This window comes from Schistocerca serialis, chromosome 7, assembly GCF_023864345.2.
Source record: "Schistocerca serialis cubense isolate TAMUIC-IGC-003099 chromosome 7, iqSchSeri2.2, whole genome shotgun sequence".
NCBI classification, from domain to species: Eukaryota; Metazoa; Arthropoda; class Insecta; order Orthoptera; family Acrididae; genus Schistocerca; species Schistocerca serialis.
The window spans coordinates 214881245-214908498 of record NC_064644.1 but is presented as its reverse complement, the minus strand read 5'-3'; the positions used below and the strand labels follow the sequence as shown (position 1 = coordinate 214908498).

Sequence of the window (27254 nt, the reverse complement as noted above, 5' to 3'; positions counted from 1 at the left end):
AAGTAAGCGTTTCCGGACACATGTCCACATAACATATTTTCTTTTTTTGTGTGTGAGGAATGTTTCCTGAAAGTTTGGCCGTACCTTTTTGTAACACCCTGTATAACATTTTATTGCTAGAGAATTTGTTTTTCACAATCATTTAATTAAATGAGAAATATCATCGCGCACATTTTGTTTCCAGACTAAAACCCAGCTTTCTCGGGATATTGGGACATTTATGTGAAAACCACACACACACACACACACACACACACACACACACACACACACACACACACACACACACACAGAATCGAGTGGTAGCTCTCAAGGGCCATCATAATACTTTTATTAGTTTCAATGTCTGCTATAAATTACCAGTAGCGAGCAGCAGGCCATCTTTGTGTATGTTGAGGACAGTTACAGGATGGTACAGGTGTCCTTGCAGCTGGTGTACCAACTGTGGTTCTTCAGTATTACTTAGCTCACCTTCCTGAATGCTAGGAACTGTCCATACATTGACACTTCCATATGCTGTGCCCATGCAAAGTAAAAGTTTCTGCGGCCCCTTACCTGTGAAAATTCACATTATTAACATTCCACTCATTCTATATAATACTTAGCTGGCATAGGGACATAAATTTTGAAATGAGGTTAAAATATATAAGTGTATGTACATAAGAGCACGTAACAAAGGAAAAATAGCTTTGGGACCAGGTGAGGAGAGGGTGGGGGGGATTAGACAGATAGATAGAGAGAGAGAAGAAACTGGTCCACATATACATGAACAATTTCATCTTTTTGATAAGTATTACTTGTTTGGAAGTGAAGCCACTGAACTAATAACTTTATGCATTGTAAGTAACATTCTTACATAATATGTCATTGTTTCACTTCCAAACACAAACCAAGTGTTTAAAATGAGTATTTGATTACCCAGCCCCAATTACCATTCTTATATTAATAAATCATTTACAGTAGTAGGCACATGAGGGTTATCTAGAAATTCGTGACTAGCTCTTGCCTGCTTATTATGAGTGTTATGATTAGTCAAAAGATGACAGGTAAATATAATCACTGACAAAATAAATAAAAGAATGAAAAATATGTCCACTGATGAGTTTCAAACATCACTGAGTTTCATAATTGGTGTTTGGGAGCTGTGCAGAGTGCCAAAAATCTGACTGAAGTTCATATTCATCATGGATTGTCAAGCACAAGGAGATTACTTTCAGGATAAAAGTGTGAAAAGAGAGCTCAGTATGCACATGAGAACTAGCATAAATCTCAAACACAACAAAAGTAATCTTCAAAACCTTCACCTTCAGAATTAAGAATTAAGAACTGGAAGAGGAAAGGAAGATAGTAAGAAACAAAATTTATTAAAGGTGGAGCAGAAGTGCATCTGTAGAAGGGTAAGAGAAAGAAATAGCTGTGCTTGGGCCAATGTTATGGCATTTACATCTACATCTACATACATATTCCGCAAGCCACCTGATGGTGTGTGGCGGAGGGTACCTTGAGTACCTCTATCGGTTCTCCCTTCTATTCCAGTCTCGTATTTTTCATGGAAAGAAGGATTGTAAGTATGCCTCTCTGTGGGCTCTAATCTCTCTGATTTTATCCTTATAGTCTCTTCGCGAGATATACATAAGAGGGAGCAATATACTGCTTGACTCCTTGGTGAAGGTATGTTCTTGAAACTTCAACAAAAGCCCGTACCGAGCTACTGCAGAGTCTTCCACTGGAGTTTATCTATCATATCCGTAACGCTTTCGCGATTACTAAATCATCCTGTAACGAAGCACGCTGCTCTCCGTTGGATCTTCTCTATCTCTTCTATCAACCCTATCTGGTACAGATCCCACACTGCTGAGCAGTATTCAAGCAGTGGGCAAACAAGCGTACTGTAACCTACTTCCTTTGTTTTCGGATTGCATTTCCTTAGGATTCTTCCAATGAATCTCAGTCTGGCATCTGCTTTACTGACCATCAACTTTATATGATCATTCCATTTTAAATCACTCCTAATGCGTACTCCCAAATAATACATGGAATTAACTGCTTCCAGTTGCTGACCAGCTATATTGTAGCTAAATGATAAGGTATCTTTCTTTCTATGTATTCGCAGCACATTACACTTGTCTACATTGAGATTCAATTGCTATTCTCTGCACCATGTGTCAATTTGCTGCAGATCCTCCCGCATTTCAGTACAATTTTCCATTGTTAGAACCTCTCGATATACAACAGCATCATCCGCAAAAAGCCTCAGTGAACTTCCGATGTCATCCACAAGGTCATCTATATATGCTGTGAATAGCAACGGTCCTACGAGACTCCCCTGCGGCACACCTGAAATCACTCTTACTTCGGAAGACTTGTCTCCATTGCGAATGACATGCTCCGTTCTGTTATCTAGGAACTCTTTAATCCTATCACACAATTGGTCTGATAGTCCATATGCTCTTACTTTTTTCATTAAACAACTGTGGGGAACTGTATCGAACGCCTTGCGGAACTCAAGAAACACGGCATCTACCTAGGAACCCGTGTCTATGGCCCTCTGAGTCTCGTGGACGAATAGCGCGAGCTGGGTTTCACACGATAGTCTTTTTTGAAACCCATGCTGATTCCTACAGAGTAGATTTCTAGTCTCCAGAAAAGTAATTATACTCGAACATAATACGTGTTCCAAAATTCTACAACTGAACGATGTTAAAGATATAGGTCTATAGTTCTGCACATCTGTTCGACGTCCCTTCTTGAAAACGGGGATGACCTATGCCCTTTTCCAATCCTTTGGAACACTATGCTCTTCTAGAGACCTACGGTACACTGCTGCAAAATGGGGGGCAAGTTCCTTCGCGTACTCTGTGTAAAATCGAACTGGTATCCCATCAGGACCAGCGGCCTTTCCTCCTGCATTGATTTAGGGGAAATTAAATCAGAATGGCATGGCAGTGATTTTAAGCTGATTCCTTCCTTAATGAAAGTCCAAGGTCAGCAATGGAACAGTATAACAACACAACAAGTATTTGTTTTGAGTACACAGTCTTTACAGTTAGGAGTTACCAAAATGACACAGGGCTATAACAAACATGCATGAAATGTTATATCATGAAGCAAATGAATGAATGATGATTGGTGTTTAATATTCATTTGTCCAGAGGCAGGACATCCATTCACCAAAGATAATGTTGTTGTTGTTGATGATGATGATGATGATGATGATGATGATGTCTTCAGTCCAAAGACTGGTTCGATGCAGCTTTCCATATAATCAAGCCTGTGCAAGCTTCTCTGTTTCTGCATAACTACCGCAAACAAAATTCACTTGAACCTGTTTACTGTAGTCAAGCCTTGGACTCCTCTTGCAATTTCTACCTCCCACTCCTTTATACCAAATTGACCCTTTGTGGCTTCAGAATATGTCCTATTAACCAATATCGCTTCATTTAGTCAAGCTGTGCCATAACCTTCTCTTCCCCATTTCTTTCTGTACATCAACATTAGTTATCAGATTCACTAACCTAATCTTCAGCATACTCAAATAGTACAACATTTCAAAAGCCTTTATTCCCTTCCTGTCTGAACAGTTTATCATCCATGTTTCACAATTTCTTTATTTCTTCTTCAAAAATGCTTTTCTTTCTACTACCAGGATGCATGCATCCTTTCTACTTTGGCCATAGTTCATTATTTTGCTGTCTAAATAACAAAACTCATCTACTATTTTTAGAGACTCATTTATTAATCTAATTCTCTCTGTATTGCCTTATTTCATTCAGCTACATTCCATTACCCTTGCTTTACTTTCAATGATGTTCATCTTGTGAGCAGTTTGCTCTTCTAAGTCCTTTGCTATCTCTGAAAATATTACAATCTCTTTGGCAAACCTCAAAGTTTTAATTTCTTCTCCCTAATTCCTTTACTCACAGGAGAGAATGAATAACATTGGGGATAGGCAACATGACTGTCTCTTTGCCTTCTCAACTGCTACTTCCCTTTCATGTCCACTGATTATTATAAATGGAGCCTCCTTTCTATGCACACTGTGGATAACCTTGTGCTCTCCATATTTTATTCCTGCCACCTTAAAAATTTCAAAGAGTGTATTGCAGTCAACATTGTCAAAGTTCCACTGTTCTGGCCTCAGGCAGGCCAATTGGGACTGTCTGAGTGCCATGTCCTCCTCAGACAATGCTATAATTCAAGTAGCTCCTCAGTTGGCATCATGGAGCTGAGTGGACCCAGTTCCAGTCCCCCAATCAAGGAAAAATCCATGGTAGTACTGGAAACTGAACTCATGTCCTCTGAATGGCAGTCAGCTATGCTGAACAATCAGCTATGGATGCAGACACAATATTGTAAAAAACTTTCTCTAAATCAACTAGTGCTACAAATGTATGTATGCCTTACTGCAACTTCTTGTTGTTGTTGTGGTCTTCAGTCCTGAGCCTGGTTTGATGTAGCTCTCCATGCTACTCTATCCTGTGCAAGCTTCTTCATCTCCCAGTACCTACTGCAACTTACATCCTTCTGAATCTGCTTAGTGTATTCATCTCTTGGTCTCCCTCTACGATTTTTACCCTCCACACTGCCCTCCAATACTAAACTGGTGATCCCTTGATTCCTCAGAACATGTCCTACCAACCGAGCCCTTCTTCTAGTCAAGTTGTGCCACAAACTACTATCTCCCCAATCCTATTCAATACTTCCTGATTAGTTATGTGATCTACCCATCTAATCTTCAGCATTCTTCTGTAGCACCACATTTCGGAAGTTTCTATTCTCTTCTTGTCCAAACTATTTATCATCCATGTTTCACTTCCATACAGGGCTACACTCCATACAAATACTTTCAGAAACGACTTCCTGGCACTTAAGCCTATACTCAATGTTAACATATTTCTCTTCTTCAGAAACGCTTTCCTTGCCATTGCCAGTCTACATTTTATATCCTCTCTACTTCGACCATCATCAGTTATTTTGCTCCCCAAATATCAAAACTCCTTTACTACTTTAAGTGTCTCATTTCCTAATCTAATTCCCTCAGCATCACCCGACTTAATTCGACTACATTCCATTATCCTTGTTTTGCTTTTGTTGATGTTCATCTTATATCCTCTTTTCAAGACACTATCCACTCCGTTCAACTGCTCCTCCAAGTCCTTTGCTGTCTTTGACAGAATTAAAATGTCATCAGCGAACCTTAAAGTCTTTATTTCTTCTCCATGGACTTTAATACCTACTCCAAATTTTTCGTTTGTTTCCTTTACTGCTTGCTCAATATACAGATTGAACAACATCGGGGAGAGGCTACAACCCTGCCTCACTCCCTTCCCAACCACCGCTTCCCTTTCATGTCTCTCGACTCTTATAACTGCCATCTGGTTTCTGTACAAATTGTAAATAGCTTTTCACTCCCTGTATTTTACCCCTACCACCTTCAGAATTTGAAAGAGAGTATTCCAGTCAACATTTTCAAAAGCTCTCTCTAAGTCTACAAATGCTAGGAACGTAGGTTTGCCTTTCCTTAAACTAGCTTCTAAGATAAGTCGTAGGGTCAGTATTGCCTCACGTGTTCCACTATTTCTACGGAATCCAGATTTTTCATACGTGATTTGTACTTGCCATACGCTAAATAATAATAATAAATAAATAAATAATAATACAGAATCCAAACTGATCTTCCCCGAGGTCAGCTTCTACTAGTTTTTCCATTTGTCTGTAAAGAATTCATGTTAGTATTTTGCAGCCGTGACTTATTAAACTGATAGTTCAGTAATTTTCACATCTGTCAACACCTACTTTCTTTGGGATTGGAATTATTATATTCTTCTTGAAGTCTGAGGGTGTTTCGCCTGTCTCATACATCTTGCTCACCAGATGGTAGAGTTTTGTCAGTACTGGCTGTCCCAAGGCTGTCAGTAGTTCTAATGGAATGTTATCTACTCCCGGAGCTTTGCTGCGACTCAGGTCTTTCAGTGCTCTGTCAAACTCTTCACGCAGTATCATATCTCCCATTTCATCTTCATCTACATCCTCTTCCATTTCCATAATATTATCCTCAAGAACATCGCCCTTGTATAGACCCTCTATATACTCCTTCCACCTTTCTGCTTTCCCTTCTTTGCTTAGAACTGGGTTTCCATCTGAGCTCTTGATATTCATACAAGTAGCTCTCTTTTCTCCAAAGGTTTCTTTAATTTTCCTATAGGCAGTATCTATCTTACCCCTAGTGAGATAAGCCTCTACATCCATCCCTGCTTAGCCATTTTGCACTTCCTGTCAATCTCATTTTTGAGATGTTTGTATTCCTTTTTGCCTGCTTCATTTACTGCATTTTTATATTTTCTCCTTTCATCAATTAAATTCAATATTTCTTCTGTTACCCAAGGATTTCTACTAGCACTCGTCTTTTTACCTACTTGATTCTCTGCTGCCTTCACCACTTCATCCCTCAAAGCTACCCATTCTTCTTCCACTGTATTTCTTTCCCCCATTCTTGTCAATTGTTCCCCTACGCTCCCCTTAAACTCTGTACAACCTCTGGTTTAGTCAGTTTATCCAGGTCCCATCTCCTTAAATTCCCACCTTTTTGCAGTTTCTTCAGTTTTAATCTACAGTTCATAACCAATAGATTGTGGTCAGAGTCCACATTGCCCCTGGAAATGTCTTACAATTTAAAACCTGGTTCCGAAATCTCTATCTTACCATTATATAATCTATCTGAAACCTGTCAGTATCTCCAGGCTTCTACCATGTATACAATCTTCTTTTATGATTCTTGAACCAAGTGCTAGCTATGATTAGGTTGTGCTCTGTGCAGAATTCTACCAGGCAGCTTCCTCTTTCATTTCTTACCCCCAATCCATATTCACCTACTATGTTTCCTTCTCTCCCTTTTCCTACTGACGAATTCCAGTCACCCATGACTATTAAATTTTCATCTCCCTTCACTATTTGAATAATTTCTTTTATTTCATCATACATTTCTTCAATTTATTCGTCATCTGCAGAGCTAGTTGGCATATAAACTTGTACTATTGTGGTAGGCGTGGGCTTCGTATCTATCTTGGTTACAATAATGCGTTCACTATGCTGTTTGTAGTAGCTTACCCGCATTCCTATTTTCCTATTCATTATTAAACCTACTCCTGCATTACCCCTATTTGATTTTGTGTTTATAACCCTGTAGTCACCTGACCAGAAGTCTTGTCCCTCCTGCCAGCGAACTTCACTAATTCCTACTATATCTAACTTTAACTTATCCATTTCCCTTTTGAAATTTTCTAACCTACCTGCCTGATTAAGGGATCTAACATTCCACGCTCCGATCCGTAGAATGCCAGTTTTCTTTCTCCTGATAACGACATCCTCTCGAGTAGTCCCCGCCCGGAGATCCGAATGGGGGACTATTTTACCTCTGGAATGTTTTACCCAAGAGGACGCCATCATCATTTAACCATACAGTAAAGCTGCATGCCCTCGGGAAAAATTACGGCTGTAGTTTCCCCGTGCTTTCAGCCATTCACAGTATCAGCACAGCAAGGCCGTTTTGGTTAGTGTTACAAGGCCAGATCAGTCAATCATCCAGACTGTTGCCCCTGCAACTACTGAAAAGGCTGCTGTCCCTCTTCAGGAACCACATGTTTGTCTGGCCTCTGAACAGATACCCCTCCGTTGTGGTTGCCCCTACGGTACGGCTATCTGTATCACTGAGGCACGCAAGCCTCTCCACCACAGGCAAGGTCCATGGTTCATGGGGGTAGGTACTGCAACTTATCTGCTAAGAATACTCTTAGGGTACATGATGCTCCATATATTTCAACATTTCCATGGAAATCAAACTGATCTAGCCTTCTATAAATAATTCACATCAGTGTTTTGGAAACTATGAATTAAAGTCTTGGTCCAATAACTTTTACACATGTGAGCACCTGTCTTCTTATTACAGCCTTCTTGAAGTATAAGAGCATTTGACCTGTCTCGTATACCTCTTGCACCAGGTGGAATAACCTTGTCATGACTGGTTCACCCAAGGATCTCAATAACCCTGAAGGAATTTTCAGTATTCTCTAAAATTCTATGACAGTATCATATCTCCCATCTCACCTTCCTGTTCCCTTCCCATAATATTTCTATTGGTGTGATTCCCTTGTACGGCTCCTCTATAAATTCCTTCTCTGTTTCAGCCTTCCCTCCTTTGCTTAGTACTGGTTTGCTACCTAAGTTCTTAACTTGCACATAACGGTTTCTTTTTCTTGAAGGGAGGTATCTATCTTTCCCTAGTCATGCATACTTTTGATTTTCCATTTATCCTCTAACCATTCCTGCTTTGCCATTTTGCAGTTTATGTCAATCTCTTTCCTTTTTGCCTGCTGCATTTTTATATTTCCTCATTTTATCAATTAATTTCAATATCTCGCATGTTACCCAAGGATTTCTACTGAATCTCATCTCTTTGTGTATGTGGTCCTCTGGTGCCTTCCTGGTTTTATCTCTTGAAGTTATCCAGTTTCCAGTTGTCTGCTACAGAATTCCATTCTCCTGTTCCAGCTGAGCATTACCTAATGCTCTCTCTGAAACTTTCGATGACTTCTGTTTTCTTTTTTTTTTTTTTTTTTTTTTTTTTGCCCCCCCCAATATCACATCTCCTTAACTTCCATCGTTCTGCAACTTCTTCAATTTTAATCCACAGTTCACAGCCATTTATGATAAGTGTTCTCATCTTCCCCTAAAAAGATTCTGAAAGTTAAAAATCTGGTTCCTACATCTCTATCTCACTTCTATTATGTAATCTAAATATAACCTGACAGTTTGCTGAAACCTTCTCATATCTTCATGCCTCTTCTACAAATACAACAATATATGATTAAATAGTGCTCCATGCAAAATTTTAACACACAGTTTTCCCTTCTAGTCCTTTCTCCCAAGTCCAGATTTCCTTCTCTTCCTTTTCCTACTATTGAATGCCAATTTCCATAAAAGTAAAATCTTTGTCTAAAGTAATCGCAGCATTTGCCTTAATTCATTTAGGAGAACCACAGAAAATGTAAATCTGAATGGCTCAATGGGAATTTGAACTCTAGTCCTCCTTAACGTAGACCCGAGGTTTACACGTGGCACCACCTCACATAGTCTGCCACGGTGAATTTATTAACTGCATACATGTCTATTTTGAACAAGTGGATACTGTCACAGGAGATTTGTTAATTGTACAACAATCTACATCTACATATATACTCTGTAAGTCAACGTATGGTACATGGCGGAGGGCACCTCGTACCACTACTAGCCATTTCCTTTCCTGTTCCACTTGTAAATGGAGCAACGGAAAAACAACGGTCAGTCTGCCTCCATATGAGCTCTAAATTTCTTTTATCTTATCTCTGTGGTCCTTATGCAAAATGTACATTTGTGGCAGTCGAAGTGTTCTGCCGTCAGCTTCAGATGCTGGTTCTCTAAATTTTCTCAAAAGTTTTACATGAAAACAGGGTTGTCTTCCCTCCAGGGATTCCTGTTAGACTTCATGAAGCATCTCTGTAATACTTGAGTTGATCAAACTTACTAGTAACAAAACTAGCAGCACACCTCTGATTTCCTGTGATGTCCTCCTTTAATCCTACCTGATGGGAGTTGCAAACACTCAAGCAGTAATCAAGAATGGTTCACACTAGTGTTGTACACACAGTGTTCTTCCCAGATGAGCTGCAGTTTTCTAAAATTCTCCCAATGAAGTAAGTTGAGAATTTGCCCTTCCCACTAACAATCTCATGTTCTCCTTCTATTTCATATTGCTCTGCAATGTTACACCTAAGTATGTAATAGACATGACTACATCAAGCAGCACATTACTAATGTCATATTCAAACATTATAGGATTGTTTTTTAACTCATCGGCACTAACTTACATTGTTCCAGATTTAGAGCAAGCTGCTATTAATCACACCAATTAGCTATTTTGTTTAAGTCATACTGTATTCTCCTATAGTCACTCAATGACAACATATCTGAAACACCACAGTGTCATCCGCAAACAGCCACAGATTGCAGTTCACCCTGTTCATCAAATCATTTATTTATATAGGGAATAAGAGTGGTCCTACCACACCTTCCTGGAGCACTCCTGGCAAATACCCTTGTCTCTGATGAACACCCACCTTTGAAGACAATGTACTGGGTTCTATTACTTAAGAAGTAATCATATATCTGCGAAACTAATCCATATGCTTGGACTTTCATTAACAATCTGCAGTAGGTACCATGCGAAACACTTTTCCAAAATCTAGGAACATGGAATCTGCCTGTTGCCCTTCCTCCTTTGTTTGGAAGATGGGAAATGGGCAAGCTGGGTTTCACAATAGTGATTGTTTCTAAATCTGTACTGATTTGCAAGGAGAAGCTTGAAACGTATCGCATTCAAACTTAGAATACGTGCAAGAATTCCACAGCAAACCAATGTTGAGGATATTGGTCTGTAATTTTGCAGATCCGTTCCTTCATCCTTTTATATGTATGAGTCACCCGCACCTTCTTCCAGTCCCCTGGGACTTTGCACTGAGCAAGAGATCTGCATTATCTACTAACACACTGAATGTCAATATTATGAAAAGGATAGTTGCTACTCAGCATATACCAGAGATGCTGAATCACAAATATAGGCACAACAAACAGATTTCCAAACAAGCTTTCTGATAAACAGGCCTTTATCAGAACACACTATGTGTGGGTGTGTGTGTGTGATTCTGATGAAGGCCTTTTGGCCAAAAGCTTTGTTTGACAGTGTTTTTGTTGTGCCTATTTGTGACTCAGCATCTCCATTATATGGTAAGTTGCAATTACCCTTTTCATAATGTAATCAACACACTGTATTTGGCACAATGGAACTTTAATAGTCGTTCAAGTCTGAGAAAACTGGAATAACAGTGATGATTCTGTGCAAAGTTAGCTAAAGACATATTCTAAACAAACATCAATTAGATTTGAAAAACTGTGTTTAAGAAGTAATTTTTTAATTTTTATTTATACTTCCTGCATACTATATGCAATAGGAATCACTCACCTACGTATGGAGACCACATAAGCGCAACTGGTTCATAGGCTGGATTTAATATGTAAATGCAGCTCCAACACCCATCAATAATTCTCCACAGTCTACAAACTTGATCAGTACCACAGCTAGCAAGAAAGTTGCCAGTAGGGTCCCACTTTATGCTGGATATACAACCCTGGAATCAGAGTCCTGAGTTAAATGCTATACATTTTTTTATGAAGATATTTTTTAAATTATGGAATTTAAATCAAAACAACTGAATCAATTTCTACAAAATGAAATACACACTGGGAAAGAATAAAAGAGAAATGACAGTGACACTTATTAAACGAATGTTCTGCGGTGAGATTAGCTCTCAAACAACTAAATGTGCTGAATATCAACATCTGGTGCCATAGTTTTTCTGTGGGGTGGCTCTGTCATGAGAAAACAGACGCAAACAAATATTTTTGCTGTAGTTACTGGCTGCCTTCGTTAGAATTACCACTTGTAGTATGTGGTGACATGTGTACACACAATGATGAGCCAAAATTTTATAATTACTACCCATTACAAGATTGAATGCTGCCTGGTGGCAATGCAGACTCATGAGACTTAAGGAAAAGATAAAAGCAGAGCAGATATGGATCTGGAATCATTCTAGCTATGATACAGGCTACAAATGAGGAAATCCTCTGCCTTAAACAACTTTGACAAGGAAATACTTTTGGAGTGCTTTCGTTGTATAATTATTAAATTTCTCATACATTTTTACACCGTAGATTTCCACTATTTTTAGTATAGGTAAGGACTGTGAATACTGTGAGATTAGTTGGTGATAGTTCACTCACAGCTCCAGGTGGTGCTGGTTTCCATCATACAGCTTCACACTGTTGTCAATGGCAATTACTATGGGGTGCCATGTGTGGGGATCCAAGAGACATCTAGCACGTCCCACGAGTTTCCTGATCAGTCCACTACTGTGATCAGCCAGGTTACTGCCTGCATTGAAGATGACACCTCATCCATGGCCGAGTGGGGGCTTGCTTCAAGGTGTGGCAGACAGCTAAAGACATTCTGTGGGACTGATTGAATGGACTATCCAGTTTATCTGAGAACCAGGTTTAGACACTGTCTGTGGCTGAGAAATATCCTGAGCCAGATGCATGCACTTGCCCTGTTTCAGAGGAAACCGTGCAGGGCCTGGGCTTTCACACAGGGTGAGATTATTGGTAGCTGGGAGCTCTGATGTTAGGCATGTGATGGAGCTCCTTTCACATGTGGCTACCAAGGAAGGGAAGAAGTCCAGTGTGCATAATGGAGGGGGAGGGTTATCCCAGATGCAGAACGAGTCCTTCCAGATGCCATTAAGAGCACTGTGTGCAGTCAACTTGAGGTGATGGCTCATTCTGGAACTAATGATATGTGCCATTTTGGATCAGAAATTTTCTCTGGTTTGCAGCAGCCACCTGAAGAAGCAAATTAGACAGCCAGTCTTGCTTGCAGTATGAAGGTAGAGCTAATCATTTGCAGTGTCATTGACAGAACTGACTGTGGGCCTTGTGCTGTTGCAAGCTGGCATCAGCACTCCAGGCGGCAAAGAGGTTGTGAGAAAATCGATAATAGACACCAGAGCAAGCAAGCCTATCAGGAGAGAGCCCAAAGACAGACTCGCAAGGAATGCGCTGTCAATGCCCTTTTCACCAGTGGCATTTAGACTGCCACCAGGGACCGGAGTCCCAGTCTGTCACCGAGCCCAGTCTGTTCCAGTCTGTCATCGAGTGAGTCAATGAGTCGAGTCATCAGTCGCAGCCCAGTGGGGTTGCAGTCGTTGTTAAATCAGCCCCTAACTCAGACTTAGTCAGTAACTAGCGACCAGCATAGTGTACCTAGTGGACTTGTATGTCACCAGCAGTGAGACTAATGTGGACCACTAAGGTAGAGCTTGTACCACAGCACATGGAAGTTTGAGTTAAGTAACGTCCTTATTCTTACGAATAAAGAACCGAGTTAATATACGCGTGCAGTTTGTGTTATAGAAAGAGATAACCGGCCACTAAAAAACATCCTCTCCTTGCTTCCCATGTTACAGCTCTACAGTGACAACAAGACGACACAAAAAACTGGCCATGAGGATGAGTTTCAGTGACAGTTTTGCTTGCTTCTCTTGTGTTTTAGCCTGCACAGGTGCTCATTTCTCATTGTTAATTCCTGGTTGTGTTCTTGCACATATTCCAGGATCGGAGGCACAGAACTAATCAAATTTCTCTTTTCAGAGGCTTTGCTTGTGTTTTGCTATAACATATTTGTTGAAACAATGGCTACCCCACCCCCTCCAACCCCCGGCCCTGCGCCTCAGCCACAGATGGCCAATGTGATGGATCTAACACAAGCTTTTCAGTTTCAGAACCAACAAATTACTGCCTTACTAATGACGGTACGACAACTACTGGCTGCACAAGCAGCATCGGTCGCCCAACAGACAAACCGACAAGCCCGACAAGTGCTGCAAACCAGCATACTAATGTTCTGGCAATTTAATGACATGGGAGAGGAATGGCTCAAATACCTGACACAGTTCCAAGCACACTATGAAGTTCATTGAGTACAAAGTACTGTAAAACTAAAATACTTTCTTTTGATTGCGGGATCAGGTTAATACAAAATTCAGGTTAATAAAAAAACTATTCCCAACTGCATCTTGTGACAAACTCAGCTACGATGAGGTAATCGCTGCATTAACCAAGTACTATGACCAGCAAGTTCAAGCAGCTGCAGCCAGATATCAGTGCTTGCAGAAAAAGCCGGAACCGACATACCGTCAGTGGTACACAGAATTAATGGGCATGACTGGGAAGTGTAAATTTATGTGTAGTTGTGGCAACTTTTACACTGAGTTAATGATTAGAGATGCAATAACATTCATTGTCCTCAATAGTAGAATATGAGAACAGATTCTAAAGTACTCTGATCCATCACTTCCCCAAGTATTGCAAATCTTAGAGTAATACGATTCGGGTGCCACAGTGGCCAATAAGTTTGACCAGGCTGATTTGTCGGGTCGAGTCACCCCTTGCTCGCGACCACCCCAAGCATCCACAACAACGAGCGCGTACACAGCCGCACACACAGCCACATAGACATGTAAACAGGCCTGCAAACTTAGTGAAGTCTTGCCCTAGATGTTTGGCTCCCCATAAAAGACAAGACTGCCCATCATATAACACAACGTGTTACATGTGTGGAAAAAAAAGGCCACATCCAAGCAATTTGTTTGCAACGGCACAAAAATGCTCATTTTGCCTGCTCTCAGAAAGAAACAGGCTCATGCACACACAGCAAACATTGTGTTTTCCAAACCTACAACAGGTTCTGACAAAAGTAAGATTAAGGTTGTGACTCCTTCTCACCCTAGTGCTGTGCAACGATGTTCTAACAAACTATTTGTCTCATTACAAATGGCTGGCCGGCGTGTGAACTTTCAGTTAGATACAGGTGCCTCAGTAACTTTGCTTAATTGTGCCACATATGAACAGTTAGGCTCACCAAGCCTTTCTAAATCTAGCAAGCACTTCACTGCTCTCAATGTACAGGAAATTCCAGTATTTGGACACTGTAGTTTGCCTGCCACTTACAAATCTCACTCTAGGGCAGTGAATTTTACTGTGCTGAAATCAAGAGTCAGTGAGAACATTTTAAGCTTAGATGTATTTGACTTGTTTGGCCTTAGCATCCAAAACAATGTACTTTCCATATCAGATTTTGTCACTAGCTTGCTTAGAGAATTTCATGAACTATTTTCAGAAGGAATGGGAAACGCTAATAACTTTGTATTGCTTGTTACACTGAAAGACAATGCACAGCCTAAGTTTTTCTGGGCCTGCCCTGTTCCAATTGTTTTAAGAGACAAAGTAGCCAGTGAATTGAAACAATTGCAAATTAAGATATAATTGCTCCCATTCAAGCTAATCAATGGGCCAAGTCCTCTCATTTTGTTGCCCAAGTCTTCTGGTTGCATTTGGTTTGTGTTGGCTTCAAGTCTACAGTCAACCCACAGACAGTAGTTGACACTTACCCATTACCCTCGCCCTGAGGAACCCCAGAACAGGCTTGGCGCAAGACGTTACTTTTCTAAGATAGATTTGCGTGATGCCTACTTGCAAATTCCATTGGATGAAAAATCACAGAAAGTGTTTGTTGTAAATATGCACTTCGGACTGTTCAAGTATTTGTGCTTACCCTTCTGCAGTGCTTCCACACCCACCATTTTCAATGTTACTTGGAACAGCTCACTGCAAACGTGCCATTTTGTTCAATCTACCTTGATGTAGAGGGAGACCAAGAGATGAATACACTAAACAGATTCAGAAGGATGTAGGTTGCAGCAGGTACTGGGAGATGAAGAAGCTTGCACAGGATAGAATAGCATGGAGAGCTGCATCAAACCAGTCTCAGGACTGAAGACCACAACAACAACCACCTTAGTGATATTGTCATCTCAGGTCATATACCATTGCCAATTTGCGTGCCCTTTTTCAAGTGTTGCCAGAAGCAGCACTCAAGTGTTGTCTTGAAAAGAGTGACTTTTTTCAAACTGAACTACAGTACTTAGGTCATATGATAAACAGTCAGGGTGTGCACCCCCTCCAATCTCATTTGCTTGCAATCCATGACCTGCCTGTTCCTTGCAATCTGTCTGAGCTGCAGTCAGTACTAGACAAGATGAGGTACTACATTCGGTTCCTACAGAATGCCGCTCAGATCGCAGTTCCATTGCATCATTTGCGTTGCGGAAATGTGCCTTTTGTGTGACTAAAGACTGTCAAGAGGCACTTCACAAACTCAAAAGCGCTTTGCTTAGTGACAGATGTTTAGTGGTGCATTTTGACCCTACCAAGCTGGTATTATTGCAAGTCAATGCTTCGTCCTAGAAAATTGGTGCTGTGCTTTCTTGAAATGTGCCATACGGTGAAGGGATGAAGGGGTGTTGGAATGTGCTTAATACAGCAGATGTCCATTACACATAGGAGATGACTACATGGTTTTTGGGTGCTAGGTGGAGTGTATTGGCTGGTTTTTTAGGTTAGAGGGTTGTGAAAGTGTATAAAAGGGCTTCAGACACAAACACAGGATGAGGGTAGACCTAGGAAACAGCTGTATTACAGTTGTAAATTATCATTGATGTATTAGGCAAGAACCAGAGCTCCTAGCGCTCATTTAAAGCACTACAGCAGAAACTGTTACAGGCACTGAAAGCTTGCTAAAGCCACAGATAAGTTCAGCCAAAGTTTTTTCCACACACCTAACAGCGCTCAGAAAATGACAGATTAAATTCAGTTGGTGGAGGCATTCTTGTTGCTATTAGAAGTAGTTTATCTTGTAGTGAAACTAAAGTAAATAGTTGCTAAGAATTAGTATGGGTAGAAGTTCTACTCAACAACTGGAATAAATTAATAGCTGGTTCCTTTTATTGACTGACTGACCGAGATGATGTAGGTGCTGAAAGGTTCAAGAAAATACGAGTCTCATTTCGAGCAAGTGCCTGATACATACAGCTATATTGACTTCAGTCTACCCTCAATATGTTGAAAGAAAATATATGTTTAATAAAGACGTAAAACACTATCCAAATTGTATATAAAAACAAAGATGAGGTGACTTACCGAACAAAAGCGCTGGCAGGTCGATAGACACACAAAAAAAAAAAAAAACATGTGTGGATGGATATGTGCGTGTGTATACCTGTCCTTTTTTCCCCCTAAGGTAAGTCTTTCCGCTCCCGGGATTGGAATGACTCCTTACCCTCTCCCTTAAAACCCACTTCCTTTCGTCTTCCCCTCTCCTTCCCTCTTTCCTGATGAGGCAACAGTTTGTTGCGAAAGCTTGAATTTTGTGTGTATATTTGCGTTTTTTTTTTTGTGTGTGTGTGTGTGTGTGTGTGTGTGTGTGTGTGTGTGTGTGTGTGTGTGTGTGTGTGTGTCTATCGACCTGCCAGCGCTTTTGTTCGGTAAGTCACCTCATCTTTGTTTTTATATATAATTTTTCCCACATGGAATGTTTTCTTCCATTATATTGATATCATTACTATCCAAATTGTACTAGATATGTCCTCCAAAAATTATTTTGCACAATTAGTTCAGGAGCCCCACGAATTATAAATAGTTGTGATAAAACACCAGACCTCTCAGCAACAAACAAACCTCTGCAATGAGAGACAGCAATGACGGATACAAGGGTCTGTGATCACAAAGTCACTGTAACATAACTGAATACCATAAAATCCAAACCCACCAAAAGTAAACACTAAATATATCTATTTAAAGAGAGAGAGAGAGAGAGAGAGAGAGAGAGAGAGAGAGAGAGAGAGAGAGAGAAGCAGATAAAAAATTTGTTTGAGGGATTCCTGAGAGACAGTCTCCACGTCTTCCAAACTAACCACTTAAGCACAGACAAGATGTGGCTTAGAAAATGAGAGATTCATACCAACTAAATTAATTAAGATGGAACGGATCCCCCCATGGCACACAAAATAGAAGAATAAAAAAAGCATACGATATTTAAAAGGATCCAACACCTCTACAATTGGCAATGTTTTACAGAAGCTTGAAATTGAGCATGGAATTCAATGCAAGATACTTTTAATACACCACTGTGCAAAAATTAAAGACGAATGTAACTTTTTCATGATGTGTCACTGCCAAGTAACATAGCTTGATAAACTTGACCGTACACATAAAAGGACTATTGCAGTATAGTGCAGAAGATAACAGAAAGAAACACACAATGAGATGAAAGGAAATGACACATTTATTCAAAGACAATTATTACACTGAAGTCACCATGATTTATGATGGTCCCCTGGACATTAAAAAAGACAGAACCTGGTCCTCACCTCGGACGGCAAAGCATGCTCTGCAGCATAATCCTACGCTGCCAATAAGGTTGGTGAGGAGTTCTTCTTGTAGGGCATTCCATTCCTGCACCAACATGGTTAACAACTGAAGTACACTTAGAAGACTCATAAATTCTACAAAAAACACTGTGTTTGTCCCTCCTGTACTAGAGTGCTAGTGCATGATGTGACATCCTTATCAGACACAACAGATGGTTGCCATCAAAAAAGTTCAGAGACGGGCAATTCATTTGGATTACTGCAGAATGGGGAGAGAGTGCCATGAAGATGATATGCAACCTGGGGTGGCAATCTATAAAATAATGTTGTTTTTCATCATGCCAAGATCTTTCCACAAAATTTGAGTCACCTTATTTTTTCCTTCAAATGTAAAACCCACTGCTGGAATAAAAGTTAGTACAGCCTTTTACACATTTCCATTTCACTCAAGATTTACTGGTGTGAAAGAGCAATTGGGAGTGCATGAAAAAATTTGCAGATCAAGAGCATAAGCAGTTCTGTGCTACTATGTATCAACTCCTGCTGAAACATCCATATTAGTTTGTGGTGTAGCTTCCACAGGCCGCAATGCAGGTGCTGACTCTGGCATCCAGTTGATTGTGCAGATGGCGAATACTGTCTTGGGATATGTTAAGTCATGTAGTCCTGTAAAAGTCATTGGTTGACAAGTCTCACAAGTCACTTCTCATCCCATCATATCCCACATGTGGTCGATTGGAGACAAGTCTAGAGATCGTGCTGGCCAGTGAAGTTGCTGAACCTCTTGAAGAGCACATTGAGTTTCATGGGCAGCGTGTGGGTGAGCATTATCCTACTGGAACAACAGATCACCTTCCTGCACTAAGAATTACAGAAGAATGGGTCTAACAGCATTCTGCATGTACTGAGCACTGGTTAGCCTCCCCTTCAGAAACACCAAAGGTGAAAGAGAATTGTAGCTTATTGCACCCAAGACCATAAGGCCAGGGGTGGGATGGATTCATCTTGGACAAATGCATTCTATGAGACACCACTCACCAGGTCTATGGCGTATGCTCAAATGACCATCACCTGAGTGCAGGCAGAATCTGCTTTCATTGCTGAAGACCATGGCATGCTATTCCATCTTCCAAGTGATCTTCTGATGGCAGCAATCAAGCCATGCACACCAAGCTATGACTGGAAGACAGGCTGGAGATGTGAGGGCTTGTAGTCCCATTGGTAATAACTGGTTCGCAACAGTTCATGTTGACATGTCTGGGCTCACAAGCTCTCTTATCTGTGCTGTGGTAACAGAATGATCTGCCACTACTGCCCTTACAATACGATGATCCTGATGAGTATCTGTGTTCAGTGGATGTCCAGAAGCTCAACTACAGATGTGAGAATGTTCACATGACTACTGATACATGCATCACTGTCCAACTGAGGCAGCACATCAAACTTATGTGGGAATTCTCATAAGGACCATCCAGCCATTCGGAAGACCACAATTTGACTCCTTTGCATTCTATGAGAATGTAGTAGGAAGCACTTGTGCAACTGCATGGCATGGTTGTCTGCTTGCTTCACACTTTTGCACGACACTGAGCCATCTGGTTGTGAACATTTCCTATTAAAGAGTGGACACAGATGGCGCTGTGGTAGCTACATCACTATGCTACCTGTTGGCAGAAGATGCTGAAACCATTATCAGTACATCTACCATCCCCCAGGTGGCATATTCCATCACTGGATCAAAATTAACATCGTCTTTCCACATATACCAACAACCCCCGCCCCGTAGATGTTTCACTGTGGGATAGCACATGGGAAAAATTAACATTAACAGCCTTCTATGTGCACTCTGGTTTCTCCTGCTTTATTTTGAAGGTCATTTCTGCCTGTGTAGGTGGGAGTCAACAAAATATGCTACTAGGGACGGGGGCTGTTGGTAAACGTGGAAAGACAATGTCAATTTTGATCCGATGATGGAATATGCCACCTGGGGGATGGTAGTGTATGTGTGTCTACTGCTGACAAAGGCCTTAATGAATGAAAGCTATAATTGTGTGAATCTTTTTGTTGTGCCTATCGCGACTCAGCATCTCCACTATATGGTGAGTAGCAACTTTCCTTCTCTGATATTGTTACATTCCATCCTGGATTTCCCACTGTTTGAAATAGTTCAAAAGAGAATTTTTAAAATTAATATGTAGTAATACTGTAAATTACCCACAGACAATTATGCATAATGGTTGAGCTGTAGGAGATTTATTCTTAGACAAACCAGTAGATCATATACTCTGTATACTGCAGAAAACAACAATCTGGCATTTGCGTTATGTGAAAAATATTTGAGACAACCTGCAATATGGTAAAACTATATCACAGTTAACAGTTAATAACTTTCAGTCCAAAGGACTAGATTAATCTCTGGAAGTAATTTTTTTCAGAGACTGAGTTAGAAGAAGAACAGATGAGCCGTAGAGAGAATAAAGCCAGTTTTTCAATTTCAAATAAAATGAAAAACTTATAACAGGAAATATTAAAAGCTAATGTATTTTTTGCTTTTGTTTTCTTTTATCTTTCAACTGTGATGGGAAATGAACCACGAATGATTAAAATTTAAGTGGTTTTGTTCTTTGACATAAAGATCAGGTTTGTAAACATTAAATGGCACCAGATACCTAGAAGAAAGTGTTCAATTCTTCCTTTCCATTATGCCAACCATTTTCCATCTTTTCATTTCACTTGGAGGAAATAGCTGATGCAGTGTCAATGAAGGCACACTATGTGTACATGATGTGTGTTGGCAAATATTTGTCCTTGTTGAGTAACTGACCGCTGGCTTGGATTTGGAAACAGGCTCAGCAACTGGCTTGCTTCTATAAATATTAATTTGGCTGCCTGAATTGTGTCCAGATGCAACTGATCACTGGATCTTTTTTAGTGCTGTAGCAGAAGGTACATGGTGTGGTGTGCCGTCTGTCTGTCTGTGTGTGTGTTACTTTGAACTGCCTCACTGATTCTATATAAGATACAAATATGTGTTATTATTTTAATTTATTGGCTCCATTTCTTCTCACACAAAGAGTGATCATTATCATTCAAAGCAAAGATGGTCACCTGAACAGTTAACACACATTTTCATTTTGTTTAACATACATGTAGATATACTTCTTGAGCAATTATCATACACCTGCCCAGTTCCACAATATAGGCTACAGCCAAGATGGTATCTAATCAAGTACACCAATAGTCCACAGTGAAAACCCTAATTCTAAATTTTTCAAAAACTAATATTATGCAGTTTCAGGCAGTAGAAAAAACTTTGAGCTCATGAAATGGATATTAACAATCAGAATATTAATGAAACCCTCACATACAAAATTCCTAGGCATCCACATTGACAATATTTTGGATTCTGTAGAATTGTTGTACTATGTCTCACAAATTCTTTTGAAAATGCAAGCTCTTTACAATAACCAGTTGCTTTATGACAAAGATACTAATGGTTTTTTCAAAAGCATGGATTTTCATAGATACTTAATGCAGCAAGTGCAATGAGAACATTTTTGTACAACAAATTTGTTGAAAAGACTTCGTGGTCAAACTAGAGACTCATTCGAAACAAAATTAAAATGATTTCTTAAACTTAAATGTTTGTATAAACTGAAAGAATTCTAAGATATGAAACAAAATTGTACTTGAGAGGAGAACCTACAAGCTATAAGAAGATAATTATAAATGTAGCTGCAAAGCATGAAATAGCATATGCAGAACAGAGTTTTTTTTACATACAATTATAGAAACATATTCCCTATCACGTAGTCTATGATTTATCAAAAAACTTATATTTATACAAATGATATTATGTGTTAAGCTCTGTATATATGTACAGCACTAGCAAAAGACAACATTTGATGACTACATGTAAAAAGAAATGTAAATAAAGTAATGTTTGTCATTTAGTATGACCCAGGGGATAAGTGCAGCTTATCAAATGTACTGACCCTGTTAGCATATCCCAACAGAGCCCCCCACCCCTTCTCCCAATAAATCTAGTGGTTACCTGTGTAGATTATGAGGTCGGGGATAACAGTATCTATGGAAATCAGTATATTATTCCATATGCATTTAATATGAAGAATGCTCTGATGTTCACTACAGCTTTTATGTGTTTTCTGTTCATTATAAATGAGTTATAAAACTGAGAAATCATTACATTGGTAAATTTTGGTTGACTTGACAATAACAAGAAAGAATCAAAAATTTCAATTTTAACCATAAAGGAACACAAATACCTGATGAGCTTCGATAGATATCATATTAGGTACAAGATGCCTCCTTCCAAGTTTTATTCGGCCATCTGTAAATGCTATGGCAAAATCCTTCTCCTCGTCAAACCATTCAATGTGTGATACGGATGCTGAAAAAGGAACATAATGATATTACACAGTTTTCAGAAAGTGAGCTAATGGTGGTATCATACAATGTGGGCTTTTATGGCCCGTATTTGCACCCTTGGTGATTTCTGTTTTTGGACCACAGACTAAAGTTCATAAAACAAAACCATCAAGGACCCAACAGTTGCATCTTTCAGCAAGATAAGTATATATTAAACATTATAATGTTGCTCTAATGTACACACAATTTGCATCTAGACTTGATATATTTAATTCACGTGAAGATGATTCAAAACAATCCAATCCCAAAATAAAAAAGGAGTATCCTCAGCAAAGGAAGCTGCAACAGATTCACAAGAATGAAAGGCTACATTTGAAGCGACATCAAATGGAAAGAAAAAGAGTCCTGCTTTTAGGCTACTGTTGTGGGAAGGCTGTAGGTCAGATAGTATAGGAAAAATGGGTGTAAAATACAAAGTAACAAGTACTGTGAAATGAGTCAGACCTGGCCAAATTAATGAGAACATAGAGGCCTTGTGCAAAGATTTTTATGAAAAATATCAACTGTTCAGAGTAGGATAAGGAGAAAAAGCCTGGTAAAAATACATAGATTACAGGATTAAAGATGATGTAGAAGGGAAAGGAATAGCAGCAGCACAAATATAGATTTTTTTAGAGGTTTTGCAATACCATGATCAGTGCAACCATAGAAAGCATTGTTGGTATAACAAAGTTTCATATCTGTGTTGTACCTGCTGCTAAAAGTTATAGATGGGGACACGCTACTATTGCCTGCACCTAGATAGGATGAGGAATACCTGACAGAGATCAGAAAGGAGTTCTCTATACTTGCTTTAAACTTGCCAGCAAGTCCTATGACGTCATCTCCAAATTCCCTGTCTCCATATGCTCGGAGACAAGCTGCACATTTAACAGGAAACTCATTACCTGAGTCTGTAATCAGGTACAAACTATACAAGTGTAGAAAGGAGAGTGAGTACAAGAATTCACAAGTATAATCACTACAATAAATTTACTTCAAAAACGTTAAAGAAATGAATGATAAGAAACTTCCTGGCAGATTAAAACTGTATGCCAGACCGAGTCTTGAACTCAGGACCTTTGCCTTTCGTGGGCAAGTGCTCTACCATCTGAGCTACCCAAGCACGACTCATGCCCCATCCTCACAGCTTCAGTTCTGCCAGTATCTCGTCTCCTACCTTCCAAATTTCACAGAAGCTCTCCTGCATACCTTGAAGAACTGGCACTTCTGGAAGAAAGGATACTGTGAAGACATGGCATAGCCACAGCCTGGAGGATGCGAGGATGGGGTATGAGTCATGCTTGGGTAGCTAAGACTGTAGAGCACTTGGCCGCGAAAGGCAAAGGTCCTGAGTTTGAGTCTCGGTCTGGCACACAGTTTTAATCTTCCAGGAAGTTTCATAACAGCACACACACTGCTGCAGACTGAACATCTCATTCCGGAAATGAATGATAAACTAGGCAAATAACAATCATCCCATAAACACATGTTGCCATGACAAAAAAAAATACAGGACATAACAGTGAAGCTCGCTCGGTGTCCAGTTCTCATTTGATGGAGCACTTATGTTTTCTCAAGGTGTAGGTGGAATAAAAAAGAATACATATCACACTATTATACATTATGAGCAGTCAATATCATTAGCCATTTTGTCTTTGTTTGACGAAGCCAAAATAGCCAGTGACTTGGGCTGTACATCACATATAATGGCGTGATATTTGTTAATATTACATGTTTCTATTCGGGTCTGATGATGGTCATTACGAAGTGAAATTAATAACCTGATTACAAATAAACATTGTGATCAGGTTGGAATTATAATAAAGCAAATATTATCCTGGATTGCTGCAAAGTTTTTCATGTTTATATCACAACTTGTAATTATATGTAAATATGGAATGTATGTGTCATTACTGAAATGATTTCTGCTTTGAGTAAACACAGTAGCTACACACTTTTCAGTGAAGTTTCACCATCAGAGGATTCTTTTCTTTTCAGTTGAAATTATACATACCATAATCCCAAAACTACATATATCACCATGCAAAAATTTTACCTGTTGTTCGACAGAAAATAAAATGAACCCACTGACGATGGTTGACTTGAGAATAACAAGTACGAACCAAAAATTCTACTCACAGCAGAAACCTATTCCCTTAATTATACTTTAAAAAAATTAATACAGTCAGACAGGTACCTTCCACCACAAGAAGAATGTGCGTTTAATTGTATAATTTTATAAATCATTTGTTTCACTGTTGGTACCACAGCAGACACTGAAAGTTATCATATTCACTGAAAACCAGTAATATAGAAAGCAAAGAAAAGATGTACATCTGAGTTACATCACAATATAAATACATGGTGTACATAAAGTCTGGGAACACTTTCAATTATTTATCGCACAAGAACCAAACATTGTACGGATATCATACGTATGTCATTTTGAAGAGGACCATGAAAGCCCCCCCCCCCCCCCCCACCCTGTACACCATCACCACAGCTTAGTTTGCTAATTTGCTGATAGTCAGTGCTAGTTGCAAACATTGCAAGTTCAGGTGCAGAGTGAGCTTTTTGTGTGTTGGAGTTCGACAAATACAAGTGAGCTGCAGCTATACAATGGACGTTTAGAACCAGGTACGGTAAGAAGCCACCAACAAGAAAGTCCATTTACAACTGGCACATCAAATTCGTTATGACAGGTTGCTTGTGCCCGGCAAAGAGAAGCGGACATCCCAGTGTAAGTGAAGTGAATGTGGAGCACGTACGAGATACATCCATAAGGAGTCCAAAGAAATCAGTGCGTCATGCATCCCATGAACTTGAAATGGCTCCAATGACAGTGTGGAAAGTCCTGAAACAGAAGCCGTCTGTGAAACCATTCAAATTGGAGCTAATCAGAAGCTCAATGATGACGACAAAGTCAAGCACTTTGAGTTTTGTTCGCAGTTGCAACAACTGAATGAGGATGGGGATGGTACTGTTGATTGCTTAATTTTTAGCGACAAAGCCACTTTTCACACAAGTGGGAAAGTGAACAAGCATCATTGTCGAATCTGGGGTACAAAGCATCCACTGAATACATTGAATTTAAAAGTGAATTCCCAAAGGTAAATGTTTTTTGTGCCTTGTCATGTTGAAAACTGTACGGGCCATACTTCTTTGCTGAGAGCACTGTCACTGGCATTCCTACTTTGACATGTTGCAGCAATGGCTGATGCCTCAAATGCAGTCGGACTCTCCATTCATTTTTCAGCAGGATAGTGCTCCACCCCATTTTCATCATGAAGTCCATGGGTACCCGAACATGGAGCTGCCACATCAATACATCGGCCGTGCTGCAGAAGGACACAGCTGTTTCATGAAATGGCCTCCCCGATCACCAGATCACACTCCGTGTGACTTTTTTCTGGCGTATGTACCACCCCTACCTTGTGATGTAGCGGAGCTCCAGGAGAGAATATGGGAAGTGACTGCCCCAGTCGATAATGCCATGCTAGGATGGGCATGGCAAGAATTTGATTAGTGTATTGACATCTGCCTGGTCACTCATGGTTTGCATAGCAAATGTTTGTAAAAAAACTTTCAGAGTTTCTCTTCAAAATGCAGTATGTATGACATCTATACAATGTTTAGTTCTTGTGCAACAAATAATTGAAAGTGTTCCCGGACTTTATGTACACCCTGTAGTTTACTATATACTTACTGTATGGCTGAGTTCCAATGATAAGGTCATCATGTTGTACACATCCCTTTGAGACAGTGAGAAGAGCTACTGAGCCAGTAATGGTCCCAACTAGCAGATGCTCAGAGTTCCTTTCAGTACAAGCCACCTGTGGCCAAGCCAATGCAGTAACCCATGCCTCTTGGGTATCAATCTGACAGTTTTCTGCACTGTAAGAAATGTGTGCGCCCTCTGAAAATAACGGAAATGAATTTTAAAACAGTGACGACAAATTATTCACAGTAGTGCTAATTATCTACCACTGTACAGACAAAGAAGGACTAAGCTGAACACAGCTCCTCTATGAGGAGAAACTGCAAAGCCATTTCAAAAACACAGCAAGATAACATTAATGTATGGTGCAGTCCACCACACTGCAGTGGAGAGCTGTTAATGTCACTTCTTTGGTGTTTTTAGTCAACCCTGAGGCTGCAAACACATGCAGAGTGCAGCACTTAAACAGAGTACCCACTGGAATGGACTGCATGCATTAGCAGCCTCAGAACCGATTAAAAATGCCGAGGTACCGATATTAACAGCTGTCCACCACAGTGGACAACTGCACGACCGGGTAAATATGCTCTGGACTGGGAGAGGTCACAAGATAGGGAAGATAGGGAAAAGGAAAGAATCGCACAAAAAATACAAAAAAATGAATTTAAGGAAATCTATAAACCATGGAGAACAAGTTGAACTGGAAAATGACCACCACATAAGGACATTAACAGGAAATATCATTCATTTTTTAGTCCAAGTGCAAAGCATCATCTGATGAATAACAGAAGATTCAAACCACTGTCTATATTCTACATTATGAACAGCTATATTCATAAAGAGAAGTCAATGGAATATCTTCCCATGCAAAATTTAAGGGAAACGCAGCAATCAATGTAAGTACTCAATTCAAACTTATTAGATTCTAAAATTTTCTCGGATGCTGTAAATTCACTAATGATTTCCCTCTTGTCCGGTCCTCCTCCCCTCCTCACCTCCTCTTCCTTCGCCAATCACTTATCCCTCCCCCCTCCCCCCAATCACAGATCTTGGGTGACTTCATCATTTAGTCTATCATATGAAAGCTATTATTTGTATCCTCTTTTGTTCTTGATGCATTAAACACAAGAGGGTCACTAAAAATATTATCAGTTTCAATGACAGACAATAGCTTTACTTAACAAGGACTA

At 39.9% G+C, this 27254-nt stretch overlaps 1 protein-coding gene across 1 annotated transcript in view; it reads right to left on the bottom strand.

Annotated features, from left to right (window-relative positions):
- Positions 1-27254, bottom strand: part of LOC126413339 (probable E3 ubiquitin-protein ligase HERC1) — a 722413-nt gene that overhangs the window by 166787 nt on the left and 528372 nt on the right. The window contains exons 52-55 of the mRNA XM_050083249.1: positions 26053-26262; positions 22202-22326; positions 11054-11219; positions 361-555 (exon numbers count right to left, since the gene is read on the bottom strand). Coding sequence (XP_049939206.1) covers positions 361-555; positions 11054-11219; positions 22202-22326; positions 26053-26262 — 696 coding nt within the window. The remainder of the gene's footprint in view (positions 1-360; positions 556-11053; positions 11220-22201; positions 22327-26052; positions 26263-27254) is intronic.